The sequence below is a fragment of the Botrytis deweyae genome (assembly GCF_014898535.1).
Source record: "Botrytis deweyae strain B1 chromosome Unknown BDEW_048, whole genome shotgun sequence".
In the NCBI taxonomy this organism is placed as follows: Eukaryota; Fungi; Ascomycota; class Leotiomycetes; order Helotiales; family Sclerotiniaceae; genus Botrytis; species Botrytis deweyae.
The window spans coordinates 153,769-173,062 of record NW_024066255.1 but is presented as its reverse complement, the minus strand read 5'-3'; the positions used below and the strand labels follow the sequence as shown (position 1 = coordinate 173,062).

Genomic DNA, 19,294 nt, shown 5'->3' with positions numbered 1-19,294 from the left:
TGATGACAAGTTCAAAGGTACATAGCAAGTAATGGAAGGTTGAGAATGAAAGTTAGATGGGAAAGGTATCTTATCTTGATAGCAATATGATGAGATTAATTTTCTTTTGTTTGAGAACAAGGTCTACATTCACCTTGTCTACATCACAATCAACATCCCCGCTAGTTTACCCAAAGAGGTACTCGAATTTATGAAAATAAAAATACATGGAAGGGAACTTTACTTGGGTAAATTCTTGAGGTAGAATAGACATAGATTAAGTAATAACCCACTCAAATAACAACTCTTAGAGTTCTACATCAAAAATCTAAAGATATATCCAAAGTCTTTATACAATGCATCTGTAGTGAACCTTGGAAGCAAATAAAATAAAGGGGGAATTATTTTTTTCGGTAGTCGGAAACAAGTTAATCCGGTAGTCGGAAACAAGTTAATCCGACCATCACTGGATAAGTAATCTCTTAGTAATAATTACCTAGGTAAATGTAGATTCACTCAAACTAGAACCTAGCTCAACCCCACAACTTTTTATCTCAGTGATCCAAGGTTACCATCATATCATCAACAATTAATTGTTTCTACCACATACAATTGCCATCATGGCACCATTTCATCCTATTACTATCTGTAGATCAGATGGTCAATTAGAAGTCATTACAAAGACAGGAATCAAAGAATTAAATCAACCAACACCAGCTCAATTGAATGATAAAGAAGATGCCGAAGGAATTGTTGATTTTTACAAGAAACTCGATTATGATGAACCAAAAGCTATAGATTGGAGAAGAAAGATTGGTGGCATGTTGATGAATTATTTAGGAGGAAAAGAACATTCTGGTAATATATAACATTCCCAAAGTTTCATCATCATCAACTAACTTCATCGCAGATCGGAATTACGTACTTAAAGATCTACCTGAAGGATATGTTTTATGGGAACACCTCAAATATAATAAGAATAAATTGGAAGCAGAGATGAAAAAGGAAAAGGGTCGACACACAGCCGGAGTTTACGAACGACAAGATACATATTTATATGGACATCCACAAGGTCGAAAGAAAAGATATCGAAGTCCGGCAGATTTTTTCCCCCATGTACTTTGGTTAAGTACGGATCCAGATGGCGACCCAAGGAATTGTTCATGTAAAGTTTGTTCACCATTTGGAGAGGATGAATCACAAGAAGAAGGAGATAATGGCGCAATATTGAAAAAGGAAATAAACAAAACAACTCCGGTCGTCAGCATACCAGCTCCAAAGAAGGAAATCAAAAAGGATAGCATGCCAATTGTTAGCATACCTCAAAAGATCATTTCTTCCGGATCTACAACTCCTGGATCCGTAACATCTGGATCATCAAAATCATCACCTCAACCAACTTCAATAATTCGATCACAAGAACAAAAACTCGATAGTACACCTGATACTGGACTCATTTATCGTACAGGAGAATTGGTTTGGTTTAATAGAGGACATGCTTGGGGTCTCGCAGTTGTATCAAAGAGAAGATATGAACATTTTCAAGCGGAATATTTGGTTCAACCACTTTCTCATCCACTTTCACATTCACCTGCTCAAATCAAGGATCAAGAATCAATTAGACCTTGGCTTGCATGGAGTGTACCTCAAACGACAATCAGTTCAATTAACAACATTCCTTATGATGAAGTACCTTGGGATCGTATTGTTCGAGGTGAATATGGTGGAGGTGATTACCAAGTTGATGGTAGTATCTTGGCAGCAAAAGTTATTGATGGAAGTTATTCTCTATTTGATAGACTTGAAAAAGCTATCGTATCTCCTGGAGAAATTCATTACAATGGAATGTTTCTTGGAGCCGAAAAGATTTGGGTTGGTGAACCAGTTCGTTTACGTGTTGATGGGGAATCAATTGTGGTTCTCGTCATTCAAAAACTCATTGAACGTACAGTACAAACCAATCCACTTTTGACTGTAGTAACATTTGTGGGAGATATTTACAAATTTGTCGAAATGCCAATGCCATATAATAATCGATCACAATGGCCAACACCAGATTTACCTCCTCGAATGGTTTCTGATTTAAGATTTCGAAATGAAGTAGCAGATAATGCTAAGAAACGTACTTGGTATGAATGGCAATTACTTGAACCAGCAGCTCGTCGAGGATTAGCTGATATAAAAGGTCGTTGGTATGAAACTCGACTTTTATTACCAGTTTTAAGAGGTATGGAAGCTTATCAACTTGGTATTGGAAGAGGTGAAACTAGTGATGCTAGTTTATGGATGAATGGAAGAGGTGATACTATTGGAGGAACTGGAAAGAGGCAAAAGAATAGAAGAACAACATTAGGAAAATCCGTTCCAGATAATTATCAAGTTGGTAGAGGTTTAGATGGTCCTCCAACTGATAATATTTTTCCTGAATCAATAATTTCACAATCAAGTGTTGTTATACCAGATATTGATCAATTTATGGATTTAGATGGTGTTGGAACTGGTAATGGGTATAATGTTTGATGAAGAGTTGGTTGATTATTTGGAGAGTTGGGTTGATTATTTGATGAAGAGTTGGGGTCGAATGTTTGATGGAGAGTTGGGTTGATTATTTGATGAAGAGTTGGGGTTGAATGTTTGATGAAGAGTTGGGTTGATTATTTGATGAAGAGTTGGGGTTGAATGTTTGATGAAGAGTTGGGTTGAATTATCTGAGATGGAGATGGGTTGAATTTGTTACTATGGTGTGGATGAGAGTTGAATTTTCATTTATTACAAGATGGTATGGATGAATTACCAAAAGGCGTTTCATGATAGACATACGAATATGTGGATGTGTATTATAGGAGAGAACGATACCCCGAATATGAACGGGTGTAAATGGGATAGCAGGTATGTATCTAATAATAAATTTGCATTTAAATTCGAGAAGACTTGGTTTTACGAATGTGTTGACGGGTTGGGGATTTTGAAATAAAATCCATCACAAGAGACGATGGGATGGTGGAAAATGTTAGGTTTCGGCTTGAATGATTTCGGAATTATTTATAAATTACCAATTGGAATGAAATGGTTCGGTCAAGGAAAGATTCATTTTTTATGTCTTTTCGGAAAGTCTTCATAGATCGACTTGAAGAGGAAAATCGGAATTTTGAGCTGGTTTCGATTTCTTCCATTCCAAATTTAGAAATATATTACAACGTGGATAGATACGACAAGTGTCGGTAATGAATATAGTCATTCATACAATTTCACTGATAATGATAATGAGCTTCAATGGCTGTCTGTCATTGCCATTTCATAATCTTCTTTTAATACTTGATTTCGGGTTTGATTTGGCTTTTGGTTTGGCTTTGAATGTACACATTATTAATAATCCCACTTGCTCTGCATATCAAAAGACAACTTTGTGATGGATAGCAGAAGATAGAGACTCTTGCTTTGGTAAAGAGGTTAATGGAAGTAGTGTGTTAGAGAGCATCACGTTGATTGAAGATTAGTGAATATGTTTGGTGCGATAACTTCCGTCCCCACAAGGTTTGTGGGAAGTAGTGGGGTCAGTGTGGAGAGAGATTTAAATAGAGAAGTTCGTGTGGGTTCCAATAAACGCAAGTATTTGAAGTTGAATACGGAAGAGAAGGAGATGAATGTTCATATATGTGTGCTCTTGTCAGAATGTTGGAATGAATTCTTCCATGTTTATAGACAAGTGCTTTCTCGTAGTGATTTTCTTTTACTAAGTTATATTTTCTTCGATAAAATTGAATGCTGTTATCAAACCTGGGAAAGGAAAGGAAATGACAACGCCACTCCGGAGAATTGATGGAGAATTGATGAAGAATGTAACTATAAGGTCATGAATCTGAAAGCCAAGTACTACACCTATGATGGTTTTCAAACTACCTTGAAAGACAAGAAATTAGTCTTTCTTGGGTAGTAAGGTGACTATCTATTTGTGCGTGTGATATGGTTTTTACATCTAGAAAAGTTAACTGTATGATATATCCTCCGTAACTACATAATAAATTCCACCACTGGGATAAATACGTAACTCAGTATCTAATTCATCATAGAGATAAAGACTAGTAAATATTCATGTTAAGCGCTGCTATTCGTCAAAAAATAACTCCGATTTCATTACAGGAGCCCTGGATAATTCTCCTGGAAAATCGAAGTTGATCATCTTGCCATAAACATCACGGAATCTCAATTCCGTTTTGATGAAACTTGGATAATTTCTTTTCACTACCACTTAATATAAGAGATGGAAAACAAACAGAATTTATGCGCAAATAACAACAACCCCGAAGAAACAATGCCGAAATGTTTCTCAAATTGTCCATCAATTTATTTCATTCGGAACTTCAAATCTATTAACCCAGAGTTTATAGTTTCAACATCTACTCCAAAAAAATACTAACTTCCATCATCGCTGATAGTCGTAGCCGTCATACCTTTTGGAAATAAAAGCTTTCGTTCTAAGTATTTATATCCAAAAGAGTTCCTGGGATTCTACGAGGTGGAATGACGAATGAAGTTTCATATTATCGAGATTTTAGTCGAGACCTCACACCAGTTATGACTTGGCTCGATAGCCCGTACCATTTCCAGGGTCTTTTATACTAAATTTAAGGCGAGCTCTGAATCAACCCCATTCTTCTTGGCCAATGCATCGAATATGATGATTGACTAAAAAAGCTTAAGTTCTCCTCCCTATATCGAAATGTCAGCTGTTCTACATGGGTTATGTATGATTTCTCTTCAAAATTATGAAGAGGATGTCATTTTGAAAGAAGATCCCTGAATGATAGACGTACCGTATTCTTTTGGAATATTGGCCGCGCGCTAGGAAGGACTAAGGCTCGTGGGTTAGGGTTGCGGTAACCACCGGAGTTATTTGATTCGTTTCTTTAATGGATTATTCATCAAATGCCTAGTATTTCTGTTAAAAACTTCTATTTTGAGGCATTTGACTCCACTGAAAAGCGAGCCAATTGGTTCTAAATTAACCTTAAAGTATTAGCCCTTCCTAGCGCGCGGCCAATATTCCAAAAGAATACGGTACTCGACCCAGAAAAGTCAATCAACCGACTCTTCGGGTAACTCTAGCTTCATAATTATTTTCCGATGCATCGGTACTCACAGTTTTGATTGATGCTCGCCCCCATCTTTATTGAATCTAGTGTTTCGTTTAAAGTGCCAAGAATTTAAATAGGTTAGCAGCATGTCATCAGATGAACTAAATTGTAGTCAAAAATAAATAAATCACAGGCACGGGAGCTTCTTGTTCCTCTCAACACGCGTTCTTCAATGTATAAATAATTATTCCGTTTCGAGGGGCACAGATTTGGGTCGGTGTAGATCCCTGTATAAACGTTATTGAACGGCAACTGCAAATTATACTTTCTCAATCTAACTAAACGCTTAAGCTTTTAAGCGGAGTGTGACTTCAACAATGAGAGTAATAAATTAATTAATGAAGGATATTATGGATTATCGGTACAATAGCCAATAGGATCAGCTAGATATTTTAGACCACGAGGGGGGAAAGAGGTAGATTAATAAATCTTGGCATGAATCTCCTTATAAGAAGAACCCGTTTGAGTACTTATATATTGGAATACTCAATAGTCACTCTATCATCACTTTCATCATTTCAAACTACCAGTCGACACAATGAAGTCGCCTACAATGTTGATTTCATTCGTTACTTTAGCTCTCGCTCCTCTCATCAATGCTGCAACTACTGTTTCAGGATCCGCATACGGTTTTGCCAAAGGAGTTTCTGGTGGCGGCTCTGCAGTAGCTGCGGCACCATCTGATATTGCTCAACTCAAACAATGGCTCGCTGATAGTACACCACGTGTAATTCTTATCAACAAGACTTTCAATTTTGTTGGTACCGAAGGATCAGCTACTGCTTCAGGCTGTTATCAATCAGGCTGCAAGCCTGCCAATGGTGGTCAAGACTACATTGGTACCCTTAGTTGCACCGGAACCAACATCGTTTCCACTAGTATCACTTACGATGCTGCCGGACCTACTCCTCTAGATGTCGGTTCCTCGAAAACCATTTTGGGTGTTGGTAGCGCTGGTGTTATCGCTGGTAAGGGACTTAGAATTCCTGCTACTAGTACCAATATCATTATCCAGAATGTTCATTTTACCAACATCAATCCTGGTCATGTCTGGGGTGGAGATGCTATCTCTTTGGAGGGAAGCAGAGGTGTTTGGATCGATCACTGCAAGTTCAGTCTGATTGGAAGACAAATGATTGTTTCTCAGTGAGTAGATATCATCCTGAAGATTTATTTTTGAACTGTACTAACCTCCCTACCAGTTTTGCCGCCAGTCAATTCACAATTTCTAATTGTGAGTTTTATGGTACCACCACAACTTCCGCTACCTGCAATGCCAATCATTACTGTGAGTTGTTATCCTTTATTAATTATGGTTCAATTCTACGCGTCCGGATCTACGTGAAAAGGAAAACAAAAGATCAAAAGGTTCATAGAAACATGTCAAGAATTTTACTAATTTATTCTCTTCAAATCAGGGACTATGATGATCAACGGACCTGGTGATCTCCTCACACTCGACAGAAACTACTGGCACAACTTATCAGGCCGTGCACCAAAGATTAGTGGTTCCGGTGCTGTCGTACAAGTTACCAATAACTACATGGCCAATAACGCTGGTCACGATTTCGAAACTTATGACGGAACTTATTCACTCATCGAAGGCAACGTCCTCGAAGGTGTTACTTTACCTTTCGATGGTACAGCTGGTAACACTTACAATGTTCCAGACTCTGCATCTTCCACTGCTTGTGCATCTTATCTTGGCCGCAATTGTCCTGTCAACACCATTACAAACTCTGGTACTTGGCCCAGTCTTAAAGTCGTAGCGGCTTTGGCTAAATTTAAGGCATATGATGCAGCTGTGAGTATACTCCATCATCTAGTCCCTCTACTGACTTGATTCATTTCCATCTAAATCATCTTAATGTTTTTTGGTATATAAATTTGCTAACCACCTGATGTTTAGTACTTGGTTACTCCTACTTCGGCCAGTGTTGTCAAGGCTAGCGTTTTAGCCAATGCAGGTATTGGAAAGATTTAAATGTAAGAGCCAGGAGGATGATTATTGGTCGAAAAATGAACGAGTTTGAGCAGGAATTCCGTGGTTCAAACCAGATGATCACCCTACTATATAAGTCTATGAAGTATTTGTAAATATTTTAAACTGTTTAGTCTATTCCCCTAATCTAGCAAAAGGTCGGTGATGTTGGAGGAATGCTCTACAGGTGTCGATGGTGCGAAAAGGCACAATGTGAGGATTGTATTGACTGGAAAACCTTCAAACCTATCGGAGATACATTACCTGAGTTTGATGTTCTTGGTTTCGCAAAGGCCCCAACTGCATTTTTCATTCAATGTCAAGATTGTACCAAGAAATTCGAGTCCGGTGAGAAATTCAAGGCTAGTTGCGAGAGATCCGAGAAGAAGTGGGCTGAAGAATCGGAAAAATTGAATGCCGTTAACGGAGAAGCTATTGAGAAATCAGAGATGGACGTGGATAGGAAAGAAGAACTCGGAGGTGGAATCAACAAACCTATTGTTATCGATGATGATGATAGTGAAGTGGAGGAAGTTACAGTCTCGCCATTTCCAGTGATGAAGCCTTCAAGAGGCGGTGAGACCAGAGGCTTCATTGATTATCGTGATTATATGGTACCGCGAAGCAGCACTACAAATCCAGAACAAGCTACACAATTTTCCGAGAGACGATTGAACCTTGACGAGGAAGTCAGTAGGATTCTCAATACGCCGGGACAAGCAATACAACCTACCGGCAACACTTTGGCAGGTACACCAGGAATGAGACCAATGACAGATGCGGAGCTCATTGCCACACAATTTGGGTATGGCAGAGTTAATCGACAAATTACTACCAATCAACCATACTTCGTATCTCGACATGGAAGTAATGGTAAAAGTCTTGGTGAGTTAGGTTATTTCCCAAGAAATTCTGGACATCCTGATCCTCGTTATAGATCAGCAAATGTATCTGATGAAGGAGGTTATGGTATGCGGAATGTTCCGGGCGTAGCAAGAGAAGCTGGACTACGGGTACCACAGGGACCATCGGGACACCATGGATTGATCGGACAAATTGGACAACCACAAAACCAGGTACAGCATGGTACTTCTGCCAGCACACAGAATATTCCAAGACCAATCGAGCAGCCTCAACGACAGTTACCACAAAATGCAGCTCCTTCCAGACGTTCTGCTTCTATGCATGGTGCTCCAAGAGTCCCCAAGCAACCTGCAGAACCTCAGTATCTTGTACGTCACAACGGAAGTTTCTTTAAAGGTACCGGTAGTATGTACAATGGCTCTACCGCTTTAGAACCACTACAACCTGTCACTACCCGCGATATCCATAGACCAAGACTCGATGGTCCACCATACAAGTTTAAATGGGAGAAGAAGCCAAAATCGGAGGATAAATGAAAACTTATGAATGAATGTATATCAATGTATAGAATAGATACCCAGATATGAGAATATGAAAAAGAGAGAGATCTTATACACAGGTCATTAAATTTTCGGGGGTTTTGCGTAGTCTGATGAAAGATGAAGTGTGAAAAGAGTCTGTGTGGTATGATATATTAGTATGCGTGATATCTTGATCCATCATCTTTTGAATCAATACAGGTGGAACATTCGTTATCGTTATATTCCCATCTAACCTTCTACTCATCAAAAATTGATAACATGGTGGAACGACATTAGTACTAGGTAGATGCCGAAGGTTGATTTGATCGAGATTGGTTCCGAAATGTGCTTGCATTAGGGTAGGAATTGGATATTCAAACCTAGGTGACTGATTCATTGCAGGTGTATGCGACGGAGATTGACGCGCTGGTAGCTATCTTGGAGTTCGATATCCTGGAGAAGGTGGCCACTGAATTCATGCGAGGGTAATGATTGCAACTGATGGTGCTGGTGATGGGCGATTGCTGCCTGTCATTTCGCTGATGTAGAGGCTATTCGTATGAGGAAATACCGTAATTGGCCACTGGCAAAAGCCTTCAATAGATCGATTGTTCCATTTCAATTCAGAGAATCAAAAGTTTAAATGGTACTATAACTTAACAATATCTAAGGATTTGTTTCATACTATTGACAGAATTTCTTGAGGTGATCAATTTTGGCCTACGTCGCTCGGCAGTACCTCGGGTAACCTATCGGTATCACGTTTCGCCGGCGTTGTTGAGGTTAGCGCGTCTGCATTCTCAACGTCACGTCACATGTCATTTCGATTAAGAGTCAATACTCTCGAAGAGGAAATGTAAATTAACTCTTAACTATCTATAGAATCATCTTCGCCTTCATAGCTATCACTAATTCCTAAAGCGAACGTATCAAGAGCAACTTCATCAATGTCCTTTTTCTGGTACTCGATGGCCTTATCTCTTTTGGCTTGCCATTCATCGAGGAGAAGCTTCTCGTATTCCTCTTTGTTATATCCATCCACCAACTGTTGCAACCGATAGCTCAATCTAGAGGCAGCGGCGGGAGTCTCCTTTATTTTAACCGTATAAGCATCAGGACCAGCGAGCCTCTCTGCCTTGTTCTTTGGCAGGGCATTGAGTCCATCAACGTCGATGATGTCACCACGGTCTAGAAGGTCGATAATCATGAAGCCAAAGTTCTTGCAAGTACTAGTAAGTGCTGGGAGTTGTGAGCGCCAAATATCCAAATTTCCGAAAATTACCAGGTTACTTTGAGCGCGGGTCAAGCCGAGGTTCATGTGGTGCCAGTCGCTCAAGAAGCCAATAAGAGAACCATTATGCTGATCAGCAGGTGTGATACTAAGTAAAACCAGCTCATTTTGACCGCCCTGAACATCATCGATGGTTCGAAACCGAGGGAACCTCTTGAGACCACGATACTTGATTCCGAGTGATGTTTGGATCTGTGTCGATAACACAGTAACCTCCTCCTTATAGGGTGACAAGACTGTGATTTTATCAAGATCAATCTTCGGAATCTGATTGGTAGGCTCATGACTGAACAGGTTCATCAAGAAATCGCTGATGGCGTTGATGTTGGCAAAGTTCTTCTTCGATGCTTTCCCTTGCTTGTGTGCCGATTTACCTCCCTTCACGTTGATGAATAGGCGACGAATTTGAAGGTTCTTAAGTCCGCCATATTCTGGTGCGCGGCGAGCTTCTCTGTATGATTCTGCACTGTCGGAATCCCACCACTGTCGGATATATCTATACGTATCGCTTTCCTCCAACGTACAAGAATGAGTAGTCAAGTATTCATAGATTGCTGTACCTGGAAAATCTGCAATCTCCTTGGGCATGCGATAATTCATGTTGAATCTCACCAATTTAACGCTGTGATGATTGAAGAATCTCTCAAACAACGACAGACCCAACTGGTTTGAGAACTCATTGTGACCGGCAGATTTAACGACTGGGTGCAATTGCTTGTGATCACCAGAGTATTGATTCTTGGAAGCGCACAGTGCGGCTGGAATCAAGACTTCTGGTTCAGCACCGAATGTAGCTTCATCCGTGAGGCAGGCTTGTGGCTTGTAACCATATCCTTGAAGGAGATGTGCAGTATTGCAAGTGCAAATCACAATCTTCACCGTGGAAGTCAAGGAAGTAAAGATCTCCTGTGTCTTACTCTCGGCTCTCAAGAAGAACTTCTTCTTCTCCTTTGAAGTGATGGGCACACAGTTCTTGAAATGCTTGAGGGTAATCAACCATTGCTTGGCAACCTGTTGTTTCTCCGCGTCATCTCTGTTCTCGGCATCCTCTTCAAAGGACTTAACCACGTGTTTCCAGAGAGCGTTCTTATCAAGGCCGGCTTGACCAGTTTGATTCTCTCCTTCTACAACGATACCATAGGCTAGAGAATCCCAGTCAATGTCAGCTTCCTTCAAATCGGATATGGTGGTACCGCGAGTTGGAAGATAAACAATGTCAAACCATTCATCAACTTGAGGGAACTTTTCACGGACAGTGGCCAACATATCCAGAAGCTTGATCATTACTTCTCTTGCGGCTGTGTTCGAAGGAGCAGTAATGAGAGTCTTCACTCCACATAATGCAAGTCCTAAACCTTGACCAGCAACAGTCTTTGTCTTTCCAGTTCCTGGTGGACCTTGAAGAAGGCTGGTGTGACAGTTGCTGTAAAACATCAACTCCCATGCACGCAATTGTTGCTTGTTCATGTCCATTGATTTGCACAAATAGTCGAAAGCACCTCTCTGTTGCTTGGTCATTTGATCCTTGAATTCAGTATAAATAGAGGAACCTACATTCTCGACACCATGACCCATGAGAAACGCTCGTTGCCTGAATTCGTTTACTGCCCTGGGTGGACCGCAAATTTTCGCAATAGCCATCAACATGCGATTGGCGGGGATCGTATTTCTATCCATCTCGATACAAATCTCTAAATTAGCATTATTGCTGAATGCTTTTTGGTGGTCTGCTTTGACGATTTGAAATCCAAGAACGAAGTCCATCTGAGTGTCGACTGATAGGACACGAGCGTTAACTACCTCAGTTGCAGGCATCCAACCACCAGGTGGCATTGCCTTTCTCTTTTGCTTCATACCCTTAACCATGATAAATCCAAGATCGGCTACTGGTTCCTTTGGTGCTTCTGGATCAATAGGCAGAGGTACAACGGTAAACTTCATGTGAGTACCTGGAGCGACATCAGGCATGGCAAAGTTCTCATCCTTTTCAACAGTTACGTGTAATTGTATGAAAGGTCCTTTTCTGCTCTTGACTGTACTTTGGTGTGTAAACTCAGGACTGAAGTAACGGCTGATGTTGTATTTCTCCCACATGCCTTCAAAAATGACACCAAGACTCAAGCCGATTTGCATATCTCTTGGTGAACCGAAAGATCTTCGTGCTGCATGAGATGCATAAATCTTCAATTCTTCTGCGAAATGTGGATGTCTCATCCATCTTTGATGCATAAGCGTGATGTTGGGGTCCTTCTCCCAGTCCTCGAATACTTCTCCAGCTGTATCTCCAATGACCTTCCTATAGAAAGGATAAGTACCATGTCTGATGCTGGCTTCCATTTGAGATTTCCAATGCGCGTCATGGTATTCAAAAGCCGCTCTAGCGACGGGTTTAAGAGAGCGCACCAATGTTGCGTGGAATCTACCATGGCTGAGTTTACTCATGAACACTTCCATTACTGCGAGATCGACGGCTGATTCTGGTTTCGCATCCCAATAGAATGGTCCACCTAAATTAAATCCAAAAAAATCGAGTAGCGGTTCTCTATTGTGTTGGGCGAATTCGATCAATCGATCAACATCTCTTTGACATGAACTTTGGAAGTCTGTCGCTAGAATCTTCGCAATTTCTGCCCTGCTGGCATTCTTAGCCTCATCACTCGCTCCAGTAACTAGATGGACCTTTTGCTTCCAGATTTGATTGGTTGCAGTTATAGCAACAAAATTGTGACTATGTAAAGAGAAGTGATATTCACCAGCGAATATTCTCAATCTTGGTGCTTGACTGAACATATCAAACTTGACTCTAACATTAAGCATTTCGGTAGCACCTCTCCCAATTTCCTTGAGAATTAGGATGGCAGATCTGCTTCCATTAATCTTACCAGCAAGAGTCTTTGGACCTGGGTAATCACGTCCTCGATTTCTAACGTACCAATTCCCAAGATCACTTTTGATGATCCTGAACGCAGCCAAAGCACGCTCTTCTGGACTAGCCTCATCTTTGGGCATTCCTAATCGCTTTGGACGAGTGTCTTCGAAACCTTCCTGTTTGCGCTTTCTGGTTTCTTCGATCACTGGTTGTTGATTTATGCCAATGTCGACTTCTACTGCTGGAGCTGAAGCAGGAGCAGGTGGTCCGGCAGGTGCGGCAGGTGCTCCATTACCAGCAGTTTGACCTGCGGCAGGAGTGTTAGCATTAGATGCCATTGTATTTATTATTCGGGCTTGTTAAGCGACCGACTTTTTGCTCAAAAGAGAGCGGGGGGTGAAGAAATTCGAAAAAAAATCCAATCAAGCAATACCAGAAGACTTTCGTCGACTGGCAATCTGCTTTGAAAGGAATAATAATCGAATTAAAAAAGGGAGATGAAACTTTTATAAAAGTTCCAACGGGCAAGACCAGAAGACTTTCGTCGACTGGTGAATTGCACCGAAAGGAAAGTTTAAAAAAGGGTAAGGTCGATAATTATAGGGCCCACGCTCTCTAGGAAGCAGTGGGTTCTGCGCCAAGGTATGCTAGTTCTACCAATAGATACTATTGGTAAATATTTGGTACTGCGAAAGAAGAATACGTTAGCGGAGACTCTTGTAAATTCCTATTGGGCTTCGAGCTGGGACCTGCTATTGAATGTCGCAGTTGATTTGTGGTATCGAAATAATCGAATGTCGGAGGTAGCTTGAGAGTTTAACATGCGCTGAATGTCGCATTTCAGTTGAGGTATCGACATGAGTTGGTTGTCGACTTGCCGCTGAGGCATTGATATCTGCAGTCAGCGACACGACCGGCACATGCGCTCAAAGTCTCCAACAACAGCGCATTCCAGTTTTTGATTTCAATTGATTTGATCCAGGTAGGAGGTTCTCCGTGTGTTTGCAGCAGGTTCTGGAGAATGAGAAAAGGGGGGTAACTTACAGTTAAGTTGCGTCGCTCGAAGAAGAAAAAAAGAAGATCGCGAAAGATCTAAGATTTGTGTTGATACATCGTGCGGGAAGTTTGAAGTGAACCACGTGATTGCAACACACAAGGCTGAGGCTCACTTCCTCTATCTTCGGTCGGTGAGTATATTTTATTGTCTAAGCGGTGAATATAACTTTCTCGTAGCTTTATGCTGGAGACACGAAACGAAATATGAAGGGCGGGATGGCTAGTAGCCTTGGCAAATACCTTTCCTAGGTGCACGATTAGCCTTGCCGCCTAATTATTTCTATCATCACTTAGAATTTGATTGCGGCTGAGATTTGAGGTATGTTATGAGTGAGTTATTCCCAGATAGTACCTAGTTCTTAGTGTGGTTTACTTTGACTAGGTACTAGATAGCTACCTAGAAGGCAGCAAGATACCCATACTGCGGGAACCACCTTTTGTCTTAATTTGATCTTTGATCATATTCATATACAACCACAACAAAACATCGAGAATCAACAACATCCGCTGCCGCTCCCACTACAATAGAATCGGTATTGAAACGGTTCACTGTTTCGCTTTCACCAACCATCTCTTCTTTACTAGGCATTTTTACTCTGCACTTCGATATGTTACCTCAGTTTTTCGGCAACTTCGACAGACACGACATGACAATGGCCTCGAAAAGTTTGATCATATCCATCAGTCATTCCATCAAAGGTATTTTCTCTTCTTCCTAAGTGGTTTCAAAATTGCCATAAGACTTTCGTTGAGTATCTTACATATCTCCTTCATTCTCACCTCGTCCATCTTGATAAGAGAAAGTATTTAATACGTCAACTGACAATGAGTACGATAGATCGAACAAATTCAACCACCGCAAAAGATAAAGCAAGAGAAGCCTCTCTCAACGGTAACACCTATCCCCGATTTTTGATTGGATACATCAACCTGCAGAACCAATTATCTAACATATTCATACAGTCGCGCGAAGCTCACGAATCGACGTTGCCGTCACTTTACAAGACATCTCGATCCTGGTTGTTTCCTGTTACGTCCTCATCATCATCTTCGTGGGTCTTCTCTCGGCTGTATCCCGGATTTATTCCCTCCTTCAATGTCGATAAATGGTACATTAATTTCGTCTTTTCAAAAGGAGTCTTTCTTCTCGCCCCGCTTTAGACTTGTTCTTTTGACACTGGCAGAAAAGAGGCTCTGAAAAGTGCGAAATCAATATACCAGGAAGGCCAGGCTTCTGAAGACCCTGCATTTGTGCTAGTGTAACTAGACTTTGCAGTAAATATGGTTCAGCACCTTCACTATATTGAGGGAGAATGAGTGTACCAAAAAGCTCGGTGACTTCTTTTCTAAACCCTACGTTAGACTGGTTTCTCTCGGCTGTGGGAGGTTAGGAAGTTTTCTTAGCTTTACTTTTATAATGAGGGGAATAAATACACCAAGAGGCTGTTTGAGAAGGTTTTCATTTCTTAACCCTACTTAAGACTTGTTCTTTTGATGATGGACGGAGATTGACTTCAAATGGCTGGACCAATACGCTAGGTGATGATGAGGATGATTACATTAGTTCGATCAGGATGGTAATAAGGGGAACGAATGAGAGGCGGGTCTTTGATATGAAGACAGAATGATGGGAGAGTGTCGTCTAGTTTTGTTCGCAGGTGATTAAATGCTAACGAAGCCGCAGAATGAAAGACGATGATAATGTCAAGTGGGAACGGGGTGTTGATGGAGGTGCAAGGAGAGAGAATAGCGTGAGTACTATTACCATATCAAAACGATAAGATACTAACAGCAATGCAGGGTGGACGAATGTTGACAAGTCGATGCCGACCCCAAAGGAAGGGGTGCCAATGGAAGTACAGGGTTGAAGTGCGTAACTTATAACATCTGCCTGGAGATTAGCGTCTGACAATGTTACAGGATGAACTGGGCAGTCGAAGGTTTACTTTTGTCATTGGATAATGGAGTGTCGGTGGCAGAGTAGAGAGGATGGTGTGAGTGTTGTTACAATCCAAAAGATATAAGGTGCTAACAAAGACACAGGGCGTATGCGGAAATGAGGGGTTCTTTCGGTCTTTGGGACGACGGAGTATCGATGGTGTTGTAGTGAAGGAGAATAATGTGAGACTTATCACGATCCCTAAGAAATAAGATGCTAACAACATTGCAGGTGAAAGCAGAGTGTTCTCCATCCACAAAACCTCTGTTTGTCATTAATCAAAGATTGCTTGATTACCTTCCTTACGAAAACTCTGAAAATATCGAGAGGAAAGAGGAAGAGGAAGAAGTAGAAGACATAAGATTAGGAAGGAATTCAGGAATTAATTTCGGTATGAAGTTAGTGGGAAGCCAAGAAGAAATGCCGGAGGAATCGATATTCAACTCGCTATCTGAAGATAAAGGGGTGAGAGGGTTTACTGGTGGTTCTATCGTTGTGTCTACACTCCTGGGTACAATAATTATAAAAATCCTTCTCTAGTCTATAGCTCCATTAATACCTATCTCTCTCTTATGGTATTTCTCACTACAATTTACTTTAAGTGAGGAGGAATGGATTGTCTTTATTATCAATTCACACAATATGAGATAACATTTAGGACATCATGGGTAGTGAGTGAGGTGTAACAGGGCACGCATAGCGGAGTAAATATGGCGGAGTAAATATGGCGGGTTAGTATGGCGGGTTGGTATGGCGGGTTGGTATGGCGGGGTAATTATGGCGGGGTAATTATGGCGGGGTAATTATGGCGGGGTAATTATGATGGGTAGGAGTTTTGAGGTTAAGATAAACAGGTAAGACCGGGCTGAATAAATTGCAGGAAAACCGATAGGATGGACGCAAAGGAAGTATTCCTTAACTCATAATTTTGTTATAATCTTTCTATTCAACTATCTAATCATCTAAATCATCTAAATCACCAGATTCAATCAATTCTAAAAGTTCCAACATAGAATCCATCTCACTCAAATACTCATCCGTCTTTTTCAAGACTTTCTCTTTACTATCCGCCAAATGTCCTTTCAAATCTCGCAGTTTCTTCGTTGTATCAATCATCTCTTCCAATTGTTCATCTTGTTCTTCTGCTGAAGTTTGAATTCTTTGATGAATCCTTGTTGCCTCCCGTAATTTCTTCATCTCCTTTCGAATATTTGGTTTGAACCAATTTGATTCTATCAAATCTTCTTTAACTAAAGTCCAATATTGTTCTTCATGCTTATATAAATTCGCAGCACTTACACCAGCAACGAAATGGGAAAATCCTCCACCATGTGATGAATAAGCTTGAGCATACCTGGAACATAAAATTTCCCCAAATGTTCCATGACATGGTTCAACGCAATTAAAAATAACATATTGATGATTTTTATAAATACCACCTTCCGTTGCAAAGATAGCTTCAATCAAATTCATAATGTAATTGGAACTAACATGCTTTCTATGTTGATCCAAACGTTGAAGACTTGATGCAAATCCGACTTCGGAAATGGGACGAGATAATGGTTCATCCCATCGATTTTTGAATTGATCAAATTCAATCCTCTTACGAACAAGGGAAATCCACTCATTTATAACTTCATATTGAGTATTGCCCTTGATATACCTTCTCTTTCCATCGGGTTCAGCCTTGTGAGTACCAATAATTTCATCAATCTTTTTGGAAATTCGATATGATTCTTGATCATTAGGTTTACCGAATCCCCTAATGTAAATGTCAGCGATATTCAAAACATGTTCCAATTTTGAGGGTGAGGGGGGTACTCCAATTTCGTTGACCAAATAATGGATATAAATGAAAATCCTCTTTTCTTTCTTATGTCCTTCCATCATAGATGCCATATGTGCTCTCATAGATATCATTGATGGATCCGAGTAAGCTTTTGGCAAATCTCCTTGAACAAGATGTTTCAACACATCAGGATGAATACATGCCGACATGAAAAGTAGTTCGAGTTTCATTACCTCAAGATTGCCATCTTCCCTTCTTTTGTTGACCCATTTATCACAAGGTAAACCTTCTAAATCCAAAGCAGCATCCACCAATTCTCTCAAACCTTTTGAATGTGCTTCGATGAGTCGATCGGAATAAGCATCAAGTATCATTCCAGGATTTTCGGCATACTCTCCACCATCAACATCAACCATTTGTACATTCCCATCTGGTCCTAATTCGTCTATAGCTTCTTGTTCAATGGCGGCAAGTTCGTCTCCAGTTTTTTCAAGTATGGAATTGATTATATCTTTGAATGCTCTTTCGTCGAATTTGTCGACCATCTCTTCAAAGTCATCGTCGAATTTTGAATAGTAAAGACGGTATCTACTTTCCCTCAGTTGCTCTGCCGGTTGAATTTCCGTATCGATATCCATGGGATCGGGAGAATCCAAAGGTTCGGATTGTAAAGGAGAAAATCTTACTTTTGAATGCTCCGCAGATGGACCAATTACCGGCACAGACCTTGATTGATTCGACGATGAAATTGGACTCTTCGCAGATTGTCCAAGGGAAGAGGGGTAGGATGTTGGTATCCTTCTCGCAGGTTGTCTAGATGTAGATGGAGATTCCGGATGTCCAGTTTTCGAAGTGAGATCTCTCGCAGATTGTTCGACTGGTCCTGAAGATCTTGAGGCTAATCGTCTTGTAAATCTAGAAGGGACAGAAGAGTTACCAGATAGCCCGACATTACCTTGTTGGGTTGTAGCCAATCTTCTTGAAGATTGGGAAGATTCTGGCAATAATGGTGGAGGCAGTAAAGTATATGCATTACCATTATTCGGACGAGAAGTATTACCCAGTGAAGGATTACTCACATTTGAATCATTCCCACCTGAAATGGGAGAATTTTCACTTCTTGATGCGGGTGAAAATGATGTAGGCATTGAAGTATACTTTGGATGACTATCACCAGTAACTGGAGAGTTACCTGTATTATTTCCACCCGACATGGAAGAATTCCCACTTCTCGATTTCTTCTCAATCGATCTTGACTTACTTGGTGTATCTTCAAATCTTCTCTTTGGAGTTGATATTGATCTCTCATCTTTTGAATTCAAAATATGCCCCAACTCACCATACTTCTGTTTCCAGTCCTCACCATACAAGGCTTCCCATTTCCCAACCATTTCTCCATACCTATTCTTCATAAATTCTTCATCAAAGTAATAGATTTCATTCTTATCTTTAAAATCTTCCCAAAATTGGACTTCATATAGAGATGATCCATCTTCTCTATTCCATTTATCATGAATCTTCCAAAGTTGGTAGACTGAGTTGCCAAAAGCATCAACTGATGGTTCCTTGGGCCCTTTTGGGTTAAAGATCATGAGGAATTTCTCCATCTTGATTATAGTAAGATTCGAGCTGTGCTAAGCACATAAACAGTGGAAGGAAACTTTCAAAAGAATTCCTAATCCGCCCACAGTTCAGAGAAACAAGCCTCTGATAGGGTTAGGTTAAGGTACTTCTTTGAAAGGGGGAAGGAGATATTTGAGGTAGGGGGATTGTCGATTGATAATTTGAATGATCAACTACTTGTGGTTCTATTCTCAATTGAATTTAAGATAGAATTGTCATAAAAGTTAAGGAAAAATAACAAAGTGAA

The 19,294-nt window shown here is 40.5% G+C and overlaps 6 protein-coding genes across 6 annotated transcripts; 4 read left to right on the top strand and 2 right to left on the bottom strand.

Moving 5' to 3' along the window:
• Window positions 1–539: 539 nt before the first annotated feature.
• On the top strand, window positions 540–2,655 carry EAE98_011456 (uncharacterized protein). Its single transcript, XM_038959078.1, has 2 exons — window positions 540–837; window positions 890–2,655. The coding sequence occupies exons 1-2, from the start codon at window positions 600–602 to the stop codon at window positions 2,497–2,499; spliced, it is 1,848 nt and encodes a 615-aa protein (XP_038804591.1). The 5' UTR covers window positions 540–599; the 3' UTR covers window positions 2,500–2,655.
• A 2,997-nt stretch (window positions 2,656–5,652) lies between these two features.
• EAE98_011455 (uncharacterized protein) lies at window positions 5,653–7,098 on the top strand (the record flags this gene model as incomplete). Its single annotated transcript, XM_038959077.1, has 4 exons — window positions 5,653–6,260; window positions 6,317–6,402; window positions 6,533–6,918; window positions 7,024–7,098. The coding sequence occupies 4 exons, from the start codon at window positions 5,653–5,655 to the stop codon at window positions 7,096–7,098; spliced, it is 1,155 nt and encodes a 384-aa protein (XP_038804590.1).
• Window positions 7,099–7,271: 173 nt separating this feature from the next.
• EAE98_011454 (uncharacterized protein) lies at window positions 7,272–8,495 on the top strand (the record flags this gene model as incomplete). The annotated part of the gene is made up of 1 exon (XM_038959076.1): window positions 7,272–8,495. One exon carries the CDS (start codon window positions 7,272–7,274, stop codon window positions 8,493–8,495), a length of 1,224 nt encoding a protein of 407 aa, XP_038804589.1.
• Window positions 8,496–9,348: 853 nt separating this feature from the next.
• EAE98_011453 (uncharacterized protein) lies at window positions 9,349–12,978 on the bottom strand (the record flags this gene model as incomplete). Its single annotated transcript, XM_038959075.1, has 1 exon — window positions 9,349–12,978. One exon carries the CDS (start codon window positions 12,976–12,978, stop codon window positions 9,349–9,351), a length of 3,630 nt encoding a protein of 1,209 aa, XP_038804588.1.
• Window positions 12,979–14,659: 1,681 nt separating this feature from the next.
• Window positions 14,660–16,287, top strand: EAE98_011452 (uncharacterized protein). The gene is made up of 5 exons (XM_038959074.1): window positions 14,660–15,447; window positions 15,497–15,552; window positions 15,617–15,664; window positions 15,740–15,785; window positions 15,867–16,287. The coding sequence occupies exons 1-5, from the start codon at window positions 15,382–15,384 to the stop codon at window positions 16,173–16,175; spliced, it is 525 nt and encodes a 174-aa protein (XP_038804587.1). The 5' UTR covers window positions 14,660–15,381; the 3' UTR covers window positions 16,176–16,287.
• Window positions 16,288–16,589: 302 nt separating this feature from the next.
• EAE98_011451 (uncharacterized protein) lies at window positions 16,590–19,031 on the bottom strand (the record flags this gene model as incomplete). Its single annotated transcript, XM_038959073.1, has 1 exon — window positions 16,590–19,031. One exon carries the CDS (start codon window positions 19,029–19,031, stop codon window positions 16,590–16,592), a length of 2,442 nt encoding a protein of 813 aa, XP_038804586.1.
• Window positions 19,032–19,294: the final 263 nt, after the last annotated feature.